This window comes from Sphaeramia orbicularis, chromosome 8 (assembly GCF_902148855.1).
Source record: "Sphaeramia orbicularis chromosome 8, fSphaOr1.1, whole genome shotgun sequence".
NCBI classification, from domain to species: Eukaryota; Metazoa; Chordata; class Actinopteri; order Kurtiformes; family Apogonidae; genus Sphaeramia; species Sphaeramia orbicularis.
The window spans coordinates 17759360-17780802 of record NC_043964.1 but is presented as its reverse complement, the minus strand read 5'-3'; the positions used below and the strand labels follow the sequence as shown (position 1 = coordinate 17780802).

The following is a 21443-nucleotide window of genomic DNA, read 5'->3' as shown; positions in this document are numbered from 1 at the left end:
TTTTTTTTTCCATTTTTTTTTTTTTTTTGACAAGTTATCACACATTAAATGATATCTAGAGACTCCTGACTCACACACATACACACACACTCGCAGAAAGAGAGAAAATAGATAGGGATAGAGATGGAGAGAGAGAGAGAGAGCACACATTGTCAAAATATCAGCAGATTTGAGGGAAAACTAGAAATTAGATGCAAAAAAAAAAAAAAAGTGTAGTTTCTGGTTAAGCTTTGGCCTAATGAGATGTCGTTTAGATGCTATATCTGTGTTTCTGCTTTTTTTTTTTTTTGTGCTTTTTTTTTGCTTTTTTTTTTTTTTTTTTACCCCTTTATAGGATTTATTCCATGTCGACATCTTTAAAGTCTGTCTTTGTTTCTGCAGGACTGTCACATAATACAGGTTTTTCGGGATGGTCCTTGTTGTCTAAATGCTCTTTTCTGTCTGCATCGACAGGTGTGGAAGTGACAGTGGGACTGTGTTCGTGGGTAAAAGTAGAAGTGGAAGTAGAAGAAGTGGAATCGCTGCAAATAACAGAGGTTTGAGTACTTTTGCCACTTGGAAAGGACGGTTGGTTGGTGCGCACCGGATTGGGTTTGTTGTCCTCTGATCCGGTTTGTCCTCTTTGCGTGGACGCGTCTGCACAGTCCGTGGGGTTGGTCCTACATCCTGCAGAGCTTGCAGAGATGCTGCAGCGGTTTCTCTCCGACGGGCCACTGTCACAGTTTGCTGCTGTTGTTGTTGTTGTTGTTGCCTTCAGAGCAGTTTGAGGAACAATGAATCCAAGCGGCTGCGTAATTGGATAGAGTAGGAAGTGTCCTTTCCCTATTAAAGGCCGTGAAGAGGGTAAGGCCGCGGGGTTGCGTCTGGGTCTGGAGTCCGAAAGAAGGCTCTCGACGCTGAAAGGGTTCAGTTTCTGCAGGCTGGATGCTCTGTCGTTACTGGAGCACAGGCTTGACCGGTGGCTGGCTTCTGGCGAGTCCAGCTCGGATCCACCAGCGTCCCGGTCCAAGTGTCTTTGGTTGTGGTTTTGCGTCTGCAGAGGGTGATGAGGTGTTGTTTGGTCGCAGCTGGGTTGCGTTTGGTTCCCCCCTACCACAGGCTCAAAAGACAGACTCGAGTTGTGGTCACTGTCGGTTACGTGCGAAACCCCGCTGTCGCTGTCCGAACCCGGAGTGTGAAATAAATCCCCAGAAACCAGTTTGTTCTGGGACTTAAGCAGCCGTCGCTCCTGTTTGCGCTTCTTCTTTTCCAGACGGTCCAACTCTCTCCGGGCGATCTCCTCCGGGTCCATGGGCTCCCCGCTGCAGGTGGTGGGGTGGGCGTTATGAGCAGGTCGACCCGGACCCTTCTTTGTGTTTTCCTTTTTCCTCCATTTGGCTCGACGGTTTTGGAACCATACCTGCAGATGGAGAAAATAAAGCCCACACTTATAAAAGTGAAAATAACTGAACAAAAACACATTAAAAACAACTTGTGAGGTTTCTATCTTGACCTTGTGTTGGAGTTTTGACACAGGCCTGGGATGGAGAAAAAAAAAAAAAACACACAGTGGAAAAAGTTGGGAAGAAGCTAATAAAACAAGTTTTGTTTTGAAGAGATAATATTATATTTACTGAGTCAAGAAAAATAGTCATCCTAAAATATTTCTATATTTATGCGTTAAATTTAGAATGTTTTTGGTCTTGCATATTTAAAGCACAAGTTTTACGCATGAAAATACACATAATTTGATATTAATGCATATTTTAAATTATTTTAATCGTGCAACATAAGCCAAGAAATATCATGCATTTATTTTTATTCTTTCTTTAAAAAAAAAAAAAACAACATATATTGCATTAATCCCTATATTAAAATATGTACAATTTGAGGGTTTATTTTGCATTTTCGTTGCATTAAATTAATACACTGACTCTGCAATGAATAAAAAATAATAATAATAACAAAGGAATAAACACACACACACATACACATACATACACACAAACGGTTAAATAGACAAAATGTGTATTTACCTGAACCCTCGATTCTATCAAGTCCAATCGGAGAGCCAGTGCTTCTCTCATGAAAACGTCGGGATAGTGGCTCTCATTAAAAGCCTTTTCTAATTCTTCCAGTTGCCAACCAGTGAAATTTGTGCGAGTTCTCCTTCTCTTGCAACCAGGACTATCTTTGTCTGGGTCCCCCGAGTCTGACAGCAGAATAAGAATAAATGTAAACAAAAGGGAAATAACTGTTGAAAATTACCACATTTTTTTTAATTTTTTTTTGTCACAGCTGAGGTTTAAAGCTGCAGCATAAGGATTTTTTTTTTTTTAATTTAAATATTATTATTGGTATTATTTTGTAAAGTTTAAAGCTGAAGATGCTGGATGTGGATGCTGTTTTGGTTTCACACATGCAGCCTGCAGCTCCAGCTCAAATCCTTTTTCAGATTTAAAACCCAACTATGGATGTCAACACAAGCTATTGACAGAAACATTTTTTTTTTGTTTTTGTTTTGTTTTGTTTTGTTTTTTTGGTGTGTGCTTGGTTGCATCCTCTGCTGTTGATGGTAAATGAAAAGGGAGGCGATGAAGAAGAAGAATGAGGAGAAGAAGAAGAAGAAAGAGGGGAGAGGAGGTGGAATATCCCTGTGCATGTGGATATATAGGCTTGCCCTTTAAAAACACAACACTTGTATCGCAATATCCTGTCTTTGTGTTTTTGTCAGTGTGTGCAAAAAGCAACCAACCTTGAGGAGGTTATCGTTGCAGAATAACGTGTCTTACCTGTCAGTTTGTACTGCTGATTATCTCCATTCATCCCGCAGCCTGAAGACAAGAGGGGGTTGGAATTACCCACTGAAGCCGTGCAGGAACCATTAAGTAATCCGTCTATTGAGAAAGGAACCGCGGACGCAGATTGAAGTTGATGCCCGGCTAATTCGTAAACATGATGGTGGCTTAGATGGTACGGGAAGCCCACCATCCCGCCGAGAGAACCTCCGAACTGGGCGTGAGGTGGATCCAGTATCCTGCTGTCCATCATCCCGCAGGCAAAAGGAAACGACGTCTGGAGGCCGGTGATGGGAATTTAAAAAGCATGCAGTGAGTGTGGCCAACGAGTAGGGGACATGATGTGAAGGGAGGGATGAGCTGGTACTTTATCCACATGAACCTCCCAATAATTAGCCCAGGCTCTGGGAATATGAGACCCAATGAGAAGCGGTAATGGACTCTGACGTCAGAGACGCTTCTCTGCAAACGCTCCCCGTATCGATTGCTAATTAAAGCTGACATCCACCTCAATAAACAATATCAGAGCTGTCACAACAAGACAGGAGGGCTTTGATAAGAACTACATCGCAACTACACGGGGGACCCACCGAGAGGAAGGGCTCGCAGATTTCCCGGGAAGAAAAAGACTGCAGGCGGATAGGTTGGGCCAGAGGCTGCCAGAGTTCTTTTTTTTTTTTTTTTTTTTTTTTGTTCAACTGATGGACCTGCGAATACGATCTAGGACTTAAAGTGGTTTTATTTGAGCAAAGTTAACCTCATTTTTTTTTTTTTTTTTTTTTTTTTTTTTAAATCATTAAGGCGTGTGATTTTACGCACGCAAACGCGCAATTACGCATCGTTTTCTATAAATAATAAGCAAATAATAATAATAATATGGTGAATAAAATACCTTTATTTCTGCTTGTGTCTGCGTCCTTTGGAGCAGCACTGACTTATGATAAATCATAATATTAGTAGATTACCTTTAAAACACGTTACACCTTGCGCGTAAAACAACAACAACAACAGGGAGCTGAAATATTGCTGAAAGGCACAAAAGCAAAATGAAAACTCTATGTGTTATAAAGTAAATTTATGGCCAAATAAAGGAAAGCTGCTTCTACTATAAACAGGACAATAGAATAAGAGTAGAATAGAGCAGACATGTCCATTGGGGGGGGGTGTAGTGGGGTGGGGTGGTGGTGGGGGGGCATACATTCGCAGACACTCACAACATTTCCTATTTCCAGTCAGTGAAACCAAATTGGAAAGCTCCTCCACTTTGTGCAACCCCATGCACTCAATATGTGACTTGCCTAAATCCTATCTGCTCATTAGGTTTTTCAAATAATTAATTCGACTTTATTTATCCCAAGTCTGGCGCTGTCATAATGTTAATCAGAGTTGAAATTTCGCACCCCACTCATTCCCTGACCCTTGGCACCCGGATTGGCATGTTGTAATAACCTGAATCTCTCAACAGAAGCTGCGATAATTGTTACCCTATTAGCATGCAAATTGTTTAATTAATATTATTATGAGGAAGTATATAATCCGCTCGTCACTTGACCCCCAAGCCCAAATAACAACCCCTCTGTATTTCAACGTGTAGCCCTACATTTTAATGAACTCCTCAGAAATGATCTTGCCTATTTATCCATCTTCCTCTCCAGTCTTAGTGGTACCAGCAGCTTGTCTTTTGAAGCCTTTTTCCTCTTTTGTATTTTAACTTTAATTCTTAACGCACACGGACAAGATCTTATGAATAATTCCTCCCGTTCATTTCTTTTTGGACATCTAAAATTCAATAATTGCTTTTTGTCATTTCCATGCGTATATATACATATATAGACTGCCCCCCCCCCCCCCCCCCCCTTCTTTCCCCACCACCACCACCACCATCACCACCTCCACCCCAAGTCAGGCGCGCAGGAGCTCAATGAAAAGCAGCCCTTGACACAGTCTCCAGAGACATTGCATTTAAATCCGTTTTTCTACAACCGGGTGACATTGTCAGATTCTAGCTTTAATTAACCCGATAATAAGGCGAACAAGGCCAGCATTCAGGCGCCGCTGCCCTGCCTTGTTACCTTTTTTACAACTGGCCCTTTTGGCAGCTCTTCAGATAGAATAATAACAATAAAATATATTTTTTCTTTCTTTCTTTCTTTCCCTCAGTCGTTTGTTGCAGCATCACAGTCTGCAGGACAGCTCGTCTTTATTGCGCTTATGTGCTGTTTGATCCAAATCAATAAGAGCACAAAGCCTATATGGACTAATTGATTAACTTTCAATCCATGTGATAAAACTCCAGGATGAAATAGATGTGAGGCTCAGAAGAAAATCATGACATATTGTAAAGAAAACTACTTCATTTTTGCTGTTACATGACTATTATTACCTTTTGCTTCAATGCTGCAGACGCTTATAACCTTTTAACCTCATGCACATTTATATTTAACCCTTTCATGGATGAATTATGACAACCTTAGTCAAGATTGTTTTCCTGAGTGTTTTTATTCCTCTTTAGGCATGAAAAAAAAATGCAATTGATTTTTTTTTTTTATTTTATGAACCTATTTTTCATGGAGTTACAAAAACGTCCACTCATTTGGACACCATGGATTTAATTTTTGAAGCAAAGAAACATGTAATATCAGAATACGCAATATCAGAAAGTGATAAAATGTGTGAAAACTATGAAACAAAAGCATGTTTTGATGAAGCTAATCTGATATTTTTTCACCTGTTATCATACTGTAATACTAGTTATTACTCACTTCATAGAGATTAAAAAAAAAAAAAAAAAAAAAAAAAAAAAACTTTTTGTTTAAGAGAACTGTTAATTACAGTCTAATAACAATTAGCAATTGATTTACACTCAATCATGTTACTGCAGATCAGGTTTATCAAGAACATAAACTTGCAGTAATGGTATGAATTATCTTGTATGAGATAGTGCATAAGCATCCACTGTGTTGGCTGATATGGAAGTAAAACAACAAAACTCATGAATATACAAGAGAACAGCTGGAGAATAGCTGTCCACTGCAGTGACCCCTATGCATGAAAGGGTTAAAGCATAATTTATCTGGTTTATCTTTATATATTATGATCAAAAAGACACAAACACATGAGATTGTGCTCCATATAAACGTTATTGGTGCATTATAGTGTTTAGAAGTATTAAATGTTGCTGTTAAATCTCTTGGGAGTGGTTTTGAGTAGGGTGGTCCCATATGTCAGCTGTTTAGGGATGATCTGTGTCAGGAAAAAGAAAGAAAGTAAAATAAAACTAACAGTAGTGGTAATGATGGTGCACACATATAACATGCAAATAACTTCCTGACTCATTTGCGCGCTTTTAATCGGGTTCAAGAGTCCAAACGCAACAATCTGGCGCCAGGAATTTACAAATCAAAGTTTATTTGTGAGGAGACAAGTTCACCTACAGTTTTTCTCTGGCACTTCACCCCCCACCCCCCCACCCCCATCTCTAAATAAGTCCCACTAATGCCAACTTCCTGTGCTGTTTCTCTGCTTGGCTGAGTCTCCTAAGAGGATTTTGCAGCTGCACACTCACCTGAGTCACTTACTAAACAGATGCACTGATAACAGAGTCATGGGCATGCCAAGTTAATAAAGGTGTTCAGTGATACACCCCAATCCGGGAAAAAAAAAAAAAATAGACGCAGGCCTTATCACAACGCCCATCCAACACTGATGCCTACTTTACCAGCACAAAATCAAATTCATTTTTAATTAGGCAGGCAAATTAATAGGCAGCAGTTTAGGAGTTTAATTACTCAATTAACTTCACGCACGTTAATTTTTAACTATCTAAATTAGGTTGCACATTATTCGATTTGATGATAATTATAGAATTAAATCTAAATTAATTGTTTTGGATGATTTGGATGAACTAGATGCAATTCCAATTAAACATTAAAAAAAAAAAAAAGAATGAATGAAAGGGGGGTGAAAAAAAAGAAGCTGGTTGCCATTTTAAGCTCGCAAATCCTTTGATTCGATTTTAAGCAAGAAACTCTGCCTCGAAATTTTCCTCTGATCCTACAAATTCTCTTTCCCTCTAATCCCACAATTAAAAGTTTCCTCCCATCTAATTATCTGTAATTGTGCCGCTGTCAAAGTAGAATGGAGAAGTGAAAGCGATTGATTTGGACTTTTAATTCAGTTCATTTCTGATAGAAGAGAAAGTAATTCCCTTCAAATTACCTCATTCAATCCTGACACCCTAATGCCCTTCAAAATCTTTTTTTTTTTTTTTTTTTTTATACTCCCCAGCATTTATATATTAAAAATGAAGCTAGAATGACTAGTGCCTCCTAATAATAATAACCAAACTTCCATTAGAATAATAATTTCATTTCAATTAAAACTGACTTATCACCTTTGCTAAAACGTGCTTAATATGCCGAAAATTATCAATGCTTGAAGGAGCCCAAACTGGGGAGTCTAATTGTAATCAGCAAATCAGAGGTGCTTGTCGCTGCCGTGCCTTTGCAGAGAGGCAGTCTCGGAAATAGAACTAATTTACTCAACTCCCCCGGGAAATCCGCTCAACAGATTAACATTTTCAAAATATAGTAATGATATAATTTGAGAAATGGTGACGCCAATTTGTGAGGAGCCTTTGTGCAGAATAATTTGCATTTTTTTTTTTTTCCCTTCACCACCGCCTGCATTTTGCCCCCGTTAATTACAGCTCCGCAGATGAAGGGTGTGCTGTTTGACTCAGTGCTTATTATTCAACTTCAATCTAATAATTCAACTCTACAGGAATATAAAAAAAAAGAAAGAAAGAAAAGTGTGGCCTATCCCAAAAAAAAAAAAAAAAAAAATTTAAGCCATCCTTCATATAATCCCAATATGGTTTAGGATGGGTGAAAGGATGAATAGGTGCATATCATGTGTAGTCTGGGTGTTTGTATATATATTTATATCATCTGTGCATGACTTTATATATGGAGGCTTGATTTTCAGCACCATGGACAGAGGCACAGATCCAGCAAAATACATCAAAACACCAAAGAAAAACCAAGTAAAGTCCATTATTTTTTTTTCTGTTGGACATGTTTGCTGCATCTAAACTTCAAGGAGTTACTAAAACTCTCAAAAAACCAGGGAGCAAACAGAGAAACGTACCCAAATACTAACTGTGTGGTTCAGCTCGTGCAGTTTATTCTGGCTCTAGCCAAATTGGAAGTGATGGCAGGATGGCTATAGCAAAATCCCTCGCTGTTTCCTCACATTACAAAGATCTGGTAGTAGAGAAAGAGAGAGGGAGCGGTGACTGTACTCTGCAGCCCGGCCATCTGCTGCTGTACAAAGAAATAAATAAATATCAAACACCCCAGAGATGATTTACTGTGGAACGGCACTTCAGCAAACCAACACAACATGTTCGAACACAAAAATAAGTCACGCTGAAGCTAAATGTTAACTTCTGAAAGGCCTGGATCACACATTTCAGGCTTATGTTTCATGTCTGAGTAGATAACACAACCACGATTGGTGTAATAACAGAAAATATGTTCAAATATAGATATTCCGTGTAGATACTTTGGTGATAGTCAGATTATTTGCTTCTGTTTCCTCCTGAATATCATCAAGGAGAGTTTACTGACAAGTCCAGCAGAAAAACAACAATTATCACATTTTTCACCCAGCATTTGGTCAGAAATCATTCAGAAAAGTCTTGCAGACAGAACAGGACTGTGGTTGTGAAACACCAGTGGAACTATAGGCCTGTGACCTCCCATCAGGGCTCCATGAACCCAAATCCCCTCTGTTCTCCAAGACTGGGACTGACTGTGCATAAAAAGTCCTGTGGTGTCCTCTAGTGGCTGTTTCCTGATTCTGTTTAGGGAATCTCAAAAAAGAGGAGCTGACAGGTTCATACACATGTGAAATCCATCTCCTTCATCTACTGTTTATTTGACTGTTTGTTTTTATATCCAACTAATTCTGTAAAGCCCTGTGAGGCAATCTTGTTGTGATATAGGGTTCTACAAATAAAACTGAATTGAATTTAAATGAATATCGAGCACTACGTTAGGACTATTTCCTATGAGTGACATCTCACAAAACATCTGAAATGAGTATCGTCTTTTGTCTGAATTAGTCTGTGGTGGAAGACGTCACTTTTTTCATCCTTTTACCCTTTCATGCATGGTGTAATTACAATACTATCTGTAATAATTTGTCCAAAATAGCTGTTTTTGACCTAATTATTGCACAACACCAAAACTTAAACATGGATTGCCTAATTAATTAATTTTTTTCTACATTATCAGATAATTGATGTTAGTACTGACATGCATCCACTACAGTTACCTTTTAGATTAAGTTTTCCTAAATTAATTATATGATATATCTATAGAAAGAGGTTTTTGTACACTATCCCAATATTTATAATTAAAGTTGTGTTTAATGTAATACATTGTATGCCTATCACTGAAAATAATCAAATTGTACACATTTAAGTCTGATTTAGGAGTAACAGCCCACTCGGTTTTATAATAATTCATGCATGAAAGGGTTAATTGAGTAAAAGTAGAACTATTACAAGTAGAAATACTCTGCAACAACAAAAACTAAAGAATTCAAAACATTACTTAGTAAAAGTATAATAATTTCAGTAAAATGTGCAAATTATTTGTTATCCAGAAAGTGTACGGTTCAGTTTTTATCACAAATAAATACATAAATAAATACATTTCAATGCATTGTAATGTAATTTTAGGAAATTTGTACTCTACTAGGTAGACTAATTGCATAATACTGCTTCAAAACATACAATATCCAAATGCTTTTAGGTTAAAAAAAAAAAAACCTAAAATATAAAAAAAAAAAAAAAATATGACAAATGTCTCAAGGTTTTTTTAATGTTAGAATACATTCCAAATAAATGTATTGAAAAAAAAAAACAACTTTCCTTGTAAATGTAAGGGAGTAGAAGTATAGAGCAGAAACACTCCTCTACACTAAACCCCCTGAATTTTTGGTAAAATGTGCTATTTGTTTTGCAGAAATTGTATATTATTGTTTAATACATACACGTAACACTGTAGTCATCTAACATCAAAAAAGTCAAATAAATCCCTCCAAAATAAGACAGTAGAAGTATTACATAGAAATAAGCCACTAAAACCCTTGAATTCAAAATGTTGCTTCAGTAAAACTAAAACATTTTCAGCAAAATGTACTAAATATTTGTAATGCACAGAGTGTGTTCTATTATTTTTTATCATTAAATAAAACATGTAACTTCATTACAATGTTGTAGTGTTAGGTAATTTACAAAATACTGGGTCGATTAGTGATATAGTACTGCATCAAATCATGGTATAAAAGTACATACATACAGTTTTGGGTTAAAGAAAACAACTATTTAACATGAAAAGGTCAAATATTGTATTGAAGTAAAGTACTTCGCCTAAATGTAATGGAGTAGATGTATTAAGTTGAAATACTCCTACGCAAGTAAATCTGAGTTTAAAATGTTACTTAAGTCAAATAACGCCAAGTATTTTCAACAAAATGCACTTAACTATTAAAATTAAAGTTAATCATTATTCAGAAAATGTATATTATTGATTTTGATACTGACAATTACATGTAAGTACTGTTGTACTTTTAGGTAATTTAAAATTGACTGCTACTGATACATAAGTAGTGTATAAGCATATAAGAATGATTGAGTACATTTATATGTTTTTATGTAAGAAAAAAACTCTATTTAATGTCAAAATGTCAAATAAATGTATCAGAGTAAAAACAGTTCCCTGTGAAATGCAATAGACTAGAAATATAAAGTAGCATAAAATGGAAATACTTTGATATTGTGGGTCAAATTTGTGGTTATGTATATGTTGTATGTAAAAAAGAGGAACATTTATTCATACTTTCTGCATAAAATAGATCCAGATCCTAACTTTGTGAAAGGCCAGTACAAAACAACACAGATTTGAGCATTAACATTAGGAGGATTAACATCATTTCCCTTTCCCTAAAGTCCATTCTTTTTCTTAAAAAATGGTAACGTTTAGAGTCCCCTCACTGAGAAAAAATCATAAATCATGAAAATGGAAATCTTTATCACTCTGTTTTTAGGTGCTTTTCTCAACACATTAGTCAAACTAAACGTCAGTCGTTCTTTAATACGTCTGCTTAAATTCCAACATCTCAGGCAGAGGTTTGGCTTCACCCCTGTGGATCTAAAACTGTAGGGAGATGAGAGCAGGACCAGGTGTTCAGTACCATCTGGAAGCACCTTTCACAGCCTTCTCTGCAGGTGTTTTAGAGCAGGACGCAAATTTATACGTTTTGTAGCTGCTTCAGATGATTTACTATTTCCATGCATTATGTTGAGTTTAGCAGAGAAGAAATATCTCCTACTTCTACTAAGGATTCTATGTCTTATGATGGAAAATATGAAGGATGCAGCAGAAATGCACTTTAATTGTATTATTAATGTCAAGATGCTTTTGGTTTAAAATTACACACTCAAAGATTTTATACCCCCCCCCCCACCACCACCACCACCACCAAAGAGGAGGTAAGAGGTATAGTTTTTGGTTCGGTTTGTTTGTTTTCTTTGTTTGTTTGTCTAGCAGCAAAACTATTGGTTGAATTCATACTAAATTTGGTTTATATATTGCCAGTGACCTGGAATATATGACATTACATTTTGGGGGAGGTAAGTCAAAGTTACAATTTTTGATGAATTTTTTTATATCTTTTTTTTTTTCCCCATTTACTTATAATGGGTGAAATTTCAAATGTCTGTAGCAGCAAAATTATTGGGTAAATTCATACCAAATTTGGTTTATAGACTGCCAGTGACCCAGAATAGATCTCAGTACATTTTGGGAAAAGTAGGTCAAAGTTGTAATTTTTTGTGAATTCTTAAAATATATTTTTTTTTCCCCATTTGCTTATAATGGGCGAAATTTCAAATGTCTGTAGCAGCAAAATTATTAAGTGAATTAATACCAAATTTGGTTTATAGATTGCCAGTGATCCAGAATATAGGACATTATATTTTGGGAAAGGTAGGTCAAAGTTACAATTTTTTTTAATGAATTTTTAAATTAATTTTTTCCCCCTATTTACTTATAATGGACAAAATTTCAAATGTCTGTAGCAGCAAAATTATTGGGTGAATTCATACCAAATTTGGTTTATAGGTTGCCAGTGACGCAGAATAGAAGTCATTATATTTTGGGAAAAGTATGTCAAAGTTTCAATTTTTTTTATGAATTTAAAAATTTTTTTTTTTTTCCCCATTTGCTCATAATGGGCAAAATTTCAAATGTCTGTAGCAGCAAAATTATTGAGTGAATTTATACCAAATTTCATTTATAGATTTCCAGTGACACAGAATATATGACATTATATTTTGGGAAAGGTAGGTCAAAGTTAAAATTTTTTCTGAATTTTGAAATTCTTTTTTTTCCCCATTTACTTATAATAGGCAAAATTTCAAATGTCTGTAGCAGCAAAATTATTGGGTGAATTCATACCAAATTTGGTTTATAGATTGCCAGTGATCCAGAATAGGTGTCATTATATTTTGGGAAAAGTAGGTTGAAATTTCAATTTTTTTATGAATTTTTTAATTCTTTTTTTTCCCCATTTACTTATAATGGGTGAAATTGCATATGTCTGTAGCAGCAAAACTTTTGGTTGAATTCATACCAAATTGACACTATAGATTGCCAGTGACCCAGAATGGATCTCATTATATTTTGGGAACAGTAGGTCAAAGTTTCAATTTTTTATGAATTTTTAAAATCTTCCTATTTACTTATAATGGGCGAAATATGTGTGAGGGGCGGGGTTTGTTGTGCCTGGCACCACTTGTTTATAATGTGTGCATATAGAGTATAATGCTCATGGGATCCGCTGTTTTCCAGAAGAATCCTGCTGCCATCAACTGGTAAAACCTGCAAAGACATCCCTCAGCCATGGGAGCATTACAGAGAATTCAATCCTCTGATAAATTAACATTTTAAAGCACTAAGCCATCAGTTTGCAAGAGATTTAGCCTGAGTGCTATTTAAAACAATGTGGAGGTCGATTTTAGTCCATTACACTCACTCATCTGAGAATCCAAACTTAAATCCACAGTCATAATCTAACATCTGGTCTTGGAAAACTGTCAAAAGCTCCGCCTGATTGGACTGGGCTTTCAATAATGCATGCCAAATTGTGATACTGGAATTATACGGCTCTATCTCGCTTTCTAATAAAATTGACTTTTGCACATTTTCATGAATGCTGAATATTACTTTGGGCTTTTTAAAAGACTCTTTCGGGGTTAAATATTTTAAAAGATAGAACGAAGCTAATACTTTTCCCGCTTCAGATCTTCAGTGATCGCTTTTTCAGAGCTGCTGTCCGTCCACCAGAGAGAGACGTATCATTCCAACCTCACAAATTTGTCTTGAATTTATTATGACTTGAGTGAAAACCTGACCTTAATTAGCAAATTATGGAGTCATATCGCTGATGATGTGATTGTGAGGATGTTACAGCACCACCAGGGAATGGAAGTGAAGTCAGTAAAGACCCAGTGCTACTTTTGTGGTAGTTCCCAAATACATTTTCCTTTATATTTAACCATTTTTTAAGTGATTTATCACCATTTATGATAATATTATCTTCTTTGTTTTGCATTGTTCAGTGTAAATCATGTATTTTCATAAATTTAATTCACTGATCATGTACATGTTCATACAAAGCTCAAAGCAAATTCAAAGGTTATTACATTCAAAGGTTATTAAATTAAAACATTAAAAAAAACAAAAAGTGACTTTTTCAACAAAATATATCATTAACTGAACATAAAAACAAGTGTGTCCATGCACTGTCATCGATTCACTAGTAAAATCTATGGAGTTGGATCAATGTTGTAGAAGATGACTGTTTCCACGGTAACTACGGAACCTCTTAACATCCAAATGGGTCATATGTGATGACCATGAAAAGATGACAAACTGCATTTTACACCAATTATTTACATGTCAGACTCAGACTCAGCTTTATTGTCATTCGATCAATGGTACATGATAGAACGAAATGTAGTTACACAGGTCTAGGTTTTTAACACATAAGATAAAGAATAAAATCTAAACTATATCTATATATATCTATATCTATATATCTATATATCTATATATCTATCTATCTATATATATATATATATATATATATATATATATATATGTATATATACAGGGTGGGGAAGCAAAATTTACCATCAACATTTAGTTGTTTTTTCTCAGCAGGCACTACGTCAATTGTTTTGAAACCAAACATATATTGATGTCAAAATCATACCTAACACTATTATCCATACCTTTTCAGAAACTTTTGCCCATATGAGTAATCAGGAAAGCAAACGTCAAAGAGTGTGTGATTTGCTGAATGCACTCGTCACACCAAAGGAGACTTCAAAAATAGTTGGAGTGTCCATAAAGACTGTTTAGAATGGAAAGAAGAGAATGACTATGAGCAAAACTATTACGAGAAAGTCTGGAAGATACTATTAAAGAAGAATGGGAGAAGTTGTCACCCGAATATTTGAGGAACACTTGCACAAGTTTCAGGAAGCGTGTGAAGGCAGTTATTGAGAAAGAAGGAGGACACATAGAATAAAAACATTTTCTATTATGTCAATTTTCTTGTGGCAAATAAATTCTCTTGACTTTCAATAAACTAATTGGTCATACACTGTCTTTCAATCCCTGCCTTAAAATATTGTAAATTTTGCTTCCCCACCCTGTACATACATATATATATATATATATATATATATATATATATATATATATATATATATATATATATATATATATATATATATATATATATATAATATACATATATAGATATAGATAGATAGATAGATAGATAGATAGATAGATAGATAGATAGATAGATATGTATGTATGTATATCTATATATCTATATCTATCTATCTATCTATCTATCTATCTATCTATCTATATCTATCTCTATATCTATATATCTATCTATCTATATATATATATATATATATATATATATATATATATATATATATATATATATATATATATATATATATATATATATATATACATGGTAAGTAGGGTAGAATAAAACTACCATAACAAAATAAAATATGCAAAGAAAAAAAGTTGAAAAAGATTTTAAAAAATAATAATAATAACAATAATATTAAATTCTTATCCCTTGTTTGGTGTTCAGATTTTTGTTATTCAGCCAGTGTTCATGGGCGTGGTGGACCTGCTGAATTTGTGGGTTTTTAATTCAACATAATCAAACAATTTTGTCTTAAAATACTCAACAGATTTTTACTTCATCCCAATTACAAGTAATATAAAAAGCATACTATATGTTCAGTATTTGCCTTTAGCCTTTGCTAGATCACATTTATGAATTAAAGTTCTGGTCGTTTTTAGTTTGTTTGTTAATAAAAAGTAATACCAAGATATGAGAGGAAACAATTCATTAAAAAAAATATTACTTGTATTCTTCTTTTTAAAAAAAAAAAATGACAATGGATCCCACAGACCCAAACACTATACAGGGGTTAATATGTACAAAATTCACAGTATGCAGCAACAGTACAGTCAAAGTGGTGGTGCATGTACAGTAGCAGCAGCATGTATTGATAGGATTAGTGGGTCAACAGGTATTAAACAGTTTAGATCAACAGGTGGTTTGTGTCACCGGTGGCTGTTTGGGTCTCTATGGGTTAAAGCAGGGGTGTCAAACATGCGGCCCAGGGGCCAAATGCGGCCCGCCAAAGGGTCTAGTTCGGCCCCTGGGATGTTTTTGCCAAGTGCAAAAATTCCACAGTCTTGAATTGAATTAAGCAAAAAAAGAATTAGCTTGAATTAAGGAAAAAAAAATCCTGAATTAAGCCAAAAAAAAATCTTCAGTTAAGTAAAAAAAAATCTTTAATTAAGCCAAAAAAATCTTCATGTAAAAAAATCTTCAATTAAGCCCAAAAAATCTCAAATTTAGCAAAAAAAATCCTAAATAAAGTTAAAAAAAAAAAAAAAAAAAAAATCTTCAACTAAGCCAAAAAAATTTTCAATTAAGTAAAAAAAAATAAAATCTTCAATTAAGCTAAAAAAATCTAGAATGAACAACTTAAAAAATGTTTTCTTTGTTTTAGTGCAAAAAATAACATTAAATTATGAAAATATTTACATTTACAAACTAGTTTATAGTTTATAAAAGTAAGTATTTTCATAATTTAATTGTTTTTTTTACACTAAAACAAAGGGAAAAAAATTGGACTTGTCATTATTTCTATATTATTATGTTATTATTTCTCTGGTCCGGTCCACTGCAGATCAAATTTAGCTGAATATGGCCCCTGAACTAAAATGAGTTTGACACCCCTGGGTTAAAACATATTATGAGCCCCTAACAGTGTAATGTTAATACTTCTATTACAGATAGAGACATGTATCTGTTTAAAAAAAAAAAAAAAAAACACAACAGCAAAGTTAAACTCTTGGGACATTTACTCCCTGACTGTATCTCATGTATAATGTGTATAAAATGTATTAGTAGCATGGACTGTATCCACAATTCCACTCTCACATACCATCCACTTAATGATAACAAGAAAAAGAATAATTGCAGGGTCCAGTGAGCAAATTTACTCCTCAAACACACTGTGGTTAAACCAGCAGGAACCCACAAGCACTTCCAGATGCCAGCTGGACTCCCAGTCAAAAGCCAAGTCAGCATCTAAACATCTGATCTGCTGTATGTATGAACTCACATTACCCACCAGTGCTTTAAAACACAGGGGTCTAAGAGGCGCCCAGTCAGAGCAGGAAATCAATAAAAGCAACATTTACCCTAATAAAATATGTCATTTCAACAAAGATAGAAACATATGGCTGTGGAAAAAAAAATATTAGACCACCCCTTGTTTTCTTCAATTTCTTATTCATTTTAATGCCTGGTACAACTAAGGCAATTTTTTTTTTAATGATTATTTCGCTGAAGAACTGAATTACACCAGTAATATGCACAAATACTAAACACATTTTTATTTGATCACAACAGGACCTAATGCTATATCAAAAAATGTTCCTGTGTTAAAACTTAAATTCTCTTTTACAGACATTACAGTTTAAGATCCTGTTCAAATGTTCAAAACTAATATCAGAACAGTATTTTTGTGCTATCCCAACAAACATTATTTAAAAAAAGAGTGTAAAATAATAAAAAACAAAAACAAAAAACCCAAAAATGAACCTCTACAATATCTGCATTTGACTAAGTACCTAAAAATATCGATACAGTACTTTTCAATATCGATACAGTATTGTGAAATGAAATATTGCGATATATTGCAGAACCGATATTTTCTTACACCCTGTATAAATTTGGTGCAGATATGTCAATATTGCGATTATGTTGTTGAATGGACAGACAGACAGATAGATGACAAAACGATTATACTCCTCGGCCGCAGGGTAAGAAAACTGAAAAGCTGAGGAAGTCCACTTGACTTTTTTAAAGCACATGTGTGGATTAGTGGCTCAAAAATGATTGAATATTTTAGAAAAAATTGCCAATTTCAGACACAAAAGATGGTTTTGGTCTAAGAGTTAAAGCATTTAGTAGCAAAGTTGGAACCAATTACAGTAAAATAATGAACACTGAGAACGGATACAAGTGGAAAATGACATGGACATATAAAACTAATTCTAAAACAGTTAGGATGTTGTTAAAATAAAAACAGAGTGCAATTATTTACACGTCTTAAAAAACGTATTTAACCAAAGTAGAACTTACAAAATGTTTAAAAACAGAGAAAAGATACCATTTTAGGGGGGAAAAAAATGTTAATTTTCAATGTGAATGCAGTGAGACAAGAGTAACAAAAGGCTGTAAAAGTAAGTGATACAAAAAGTAAACAACTATAGGAACATTTTTACCATTGATGAGGTTAAAGGTCAATAGTTCAGTAAAAAAAAAAAAAAAAAAAAAATTAAAAAAAGCACATTTTCTCAGCTGAAACATTTCTGATTTCTATGTTCTATTGTGAATAAACTATTGGTTTATGAAATGTACAGATTATTGCATTCTTCATTCATTCATTCATTTTCTGAACCCGCTTTATCCTCACTAGGGTCACGGGGGTCGCTTGGAGCCTATCCCAGCTACATAGGGGCGAAGGCAGGGTACAGGGTTATTGCATTCTGTTTTTATTTACATTTTTCACAGCTTCCCAACTTTGTGGACTTGAGGTTGTAAAATTAATTCATGGTAAACAAACAGGTTTCGGTTATTTTACATTTTGCACCTACTATTGTCATTGCTCTACACTTGGCTGTACTGGTAGCAAATAATCATCATCATCGTCATCATCATCATGCATTTTATACATCTATTATTCTTACTGTCAAAGATAATTTGTTCATAAAAAGTTGATATATGTATAAAATAATAGTTAAAAAGACTTCCAAACATTGTATTTTGATCCATTTATGTAAATTTTGATGACTGTTGTCAAAATAAATTATGGCAATAAAATTAATGTCTGCTATTATTTAAAAAATTTAGTAAACCTGAATAAAAATATCCCCTCCTTGATTTCTTTTGAGAGTAAATTAGATTCATTTACATTCAATTAATGTACCTAATATGTACTACACGCCACTGTTCTGCCTTTATTGTCAGGTCAGTAATGATCACATTTTTCACATTTAATTCCTCCTGTATTTAGATTTTTAAGCAAAAACCCTACAGTTTAGACGTTGACACCTAAAATAAACGTTTGTTTTTCCTCCTGCAGCCCGTGCAAAAACCAGATTTGCACAGAAAAGATTAAGACCTGCTCTGATGCACATGTTGTTGTACTTTAGTGATATTGGCTTGGATTTTGCAGCTGTATTTTTAAATCTATTATTTTACTTACTTATTAGGATTCAAGATTATAAAAATAAACACTGCGCACTGACTAGAAGGTCATGCAACCCCGCTGATAAAAAAAATAATGATAATATACTAATTGCCAAATTTAAAAAAAATAGCACGATGCAATAAAATTAAGAATGTAACCTAATTGTGACCCAATTTGTCCAGGACAACAGATGGCAATTAGCTCCTCTGCTAAATCTGGTGCACGAATCTTGTTCTTTGTAACTAATGCCAATACACACTGTCCTATATCTACACTGTAAAAAATGACTGTAGAATTAACACCAAAAAGTTGTAAAATTTCAACATAAAAAAAACTGTAAGTGACAATACAATGCAAAGTTGTTTATTTGAAAAGATTTTTGGGTTAACGATTAAATCAAATACAGCTGTAGTTGTGACAGGAAGAGTATGTGAACAAAATCAGATTTGTAGAAATTGTAGAATTGTAGAAATGATGTATTTCTATTGTTTTTAGCAAATAAAACTGTGAATTGAAAAACAATGCGGTGCCGTTTAAATTGCAAGACCATAATGTTGAAATAACGACCTATTTGCTTTTTTTAATTGTTTGTTTTAATAAAAAAGTAAACATTTAACAATTTAACATTTTAAACTTGTAAATTAATGGGTTGGTAGAGCTGGTAGAGCGGCTCGTCCAATAACCAAAGGGTTGGTGGTTCAAATCCTGGCTCCAACTGTCCATATGTTAGGGTCCATGGAAGACACTGAACCCTAAACTGGTCCCAGTTGGACCTGGTGGTTTTGGAAAGCACTTTAGACACTATGAGGGTGGAGAAAATGTGCTAAATAAGTGCACTCCATTTACCATTTAACCCTCTGGTATCCCATCCAATAAGGCCCTTACTAAGCACCAAGTGTGCGTTTTTGGCACATTTGTGGAATAATGTCAAAAAAAATTTTCATACAATTTGTTTTAATTCTTTTACACTTTTTTCTATTTCATCAACTTGAGCCGTAAATAAAAATACCAAATACTCAATAATTGTCACATTTTTTTAACCCTTTAAATGCTGTCTTTATATTGTAAACAAACTATTTTTTTGGATGCAAAAAACACACAATTTTTTTTTTTTTAATATACTACATAAAAAGTGGATCACACATTATTTGATTTTTGCAGCCTGGCATATGTCAATGATTAACTCCAACATTGGTTAATTTGCATTATTATTTTTGGCGCTAGGTCAAATGTTCAAAAATACTAGCGTCTGTCACCAAGTGTGCGTAAAATGCACACCTATAAATCAAACTATTAAATATTATATATTGATTTATTTTTCTGCTCTAATTTGATTTTATTTTTGTAAATCAAGGTCAGCTTTAATCATACATATCAAATGGAAGAAATAGTGCGTTTTAGGCACACTTGGGAGACAGATGCTAGTCTTGTAATTTTCTTTTGTTTACAATGTGCACATTTTAGTTGGTGGCCAGAATTTTAAAGATCATGCAAAAATGAACAACTTTTGAATTCTAACCTTATTTAAATTGTGAAAAATAATTTGAAGTTTTTTTAAAACAAAGTGCAAAGTGTGCCTAAAAGGCGCACCCGGATACCGGAGGGATAAATCCAATGTTAAATCTACATGTTACTCCATAAATATGTTTACAGTTGGATGTGTTTTTTACAATATTGTTCTGGAAACCACAGCTGCCAGTTTTTTTCCGTAAAAATAACAGGATTTTTTTTTACAGTGTAAATAAAAAAAACACTAAATGGAAAGTTATAGAGGTGCAATTATGAAAAAATGTATAAATTAAGGGATAAAAAATGACTTTGTCCAGAATAATTCCATAAACAAAATATTTAAAATGTACAGACACACACACTGATCCGTCATGTTGAAGTGAAATGAGAGGATATAACAGCGCAGAGCTGAAATGAGCTATAAAAGACAAATTAATTTCAAAACGTAGTCTCTTTCCGAAGGTAATCAGCGAGTAGAGATGGTCGAGGACGCGGCTGGAAATGATACACTTGTGAAAAAAATCATGACAAGTTGAGTGATCTTGATTGCAATCAGGAAAAAGGTAATTTGCATGTGAAATGAAGATGCTGAAGAGATATGAAGGATCACTTTGCCATCCTCAGCTTCTCTGCAGTGTAGAGCAACAGTCATTAGCTGGTTTCAGGGCTGAGACATTTGGGATTTGGTGTCATGGGGTGTCGGTTAGCAACGCAGACACTGAGGTGACAGGATTTTAGTGCACTTAAAGAGATAATTATTAGAATATATTACTTGGTGCATAGGTTACATATAGTATAATATACTATTGCTGTTAGTTTCTTAAAACATTACCCATAAAGGGCCCTTATTCTGATGTAATTGGTATAAATATCTGTGTTATTGCCTCTGATATCCAGGGCTGTAACCTCTAATATGGCCACTTGGGAACAATGGATGTAATCGTTTCCCCTCTGAAAGCAGGAGTCGGTGGCATATGGAGTATTTAGATCCAGCTCCTAATAACACACACTTGAATTATTCTGCTCCAAGTCAATGTTGCATTTTCCTGCTGTATGTTTAAGAATGAGTATTTTAGTCATCGTTGGGTCTTTTAACCCGTAGCAAAGCATCATATCTGCAAAAGTGGTCAAATCAATAAATGAGTTTTTACATTTCATGCTACATGTTGATAAAAGGGCTGATTTCTTCAAAGACAAAAAATTAA

The 21443-nt window shown here is 34.4% G+C and overlaps 1 protein-coding gene across 1 annotated transcript; it reads right to left on the bottom strand.

Moving 5' to 3' along the window:
• Positions 1-337: 337 nt before the first annotated feature.
• uncx (UNC homeobox) lies at positions 338-3030 on the bottom strand. The gene is made up of 3 exons (XM_030142102.1): positions 2772-3030; positions 2016-2191; positions 338-1399 (listed from the first exon to the last, which is right to left on the bottom strand). The coding sequence occupies exons 1-3, from the start codon at positions 3028-3030 to the stop codon at positions 338-340; spliced, it is 1497 nt and encodes a 498-aa protein (XP_029997962.1).
• Between the last annotated feature and the right edge of the window lie 18413 nt (positions 3031-21443).

Excerpts from the sequence above, each read along its gene's own strand:
- uncx (XM_030142102.1), bottom strand. The coding sequence starts at position 3,030 with ATGATGGACAGCAGGATACTGGATCCACCTCACGCCCAGTTCGGAGGT. Across the intron at positions 2,192-2,771 it reads TCAGCAGTACAAACTGACAG|ACTCGGGGGACCCAGACAAA; the intron begins GTAAGACACGTT and ends TTCTGCTGTCAG. Across the intron at positions 1,400-2,015 it reads TGATAGAATCGAGGGTTCAG|GTATGGTTCCAAAACCGTCG; the intron begins GTAAATACACAT and ends CTCCATCTGCAG.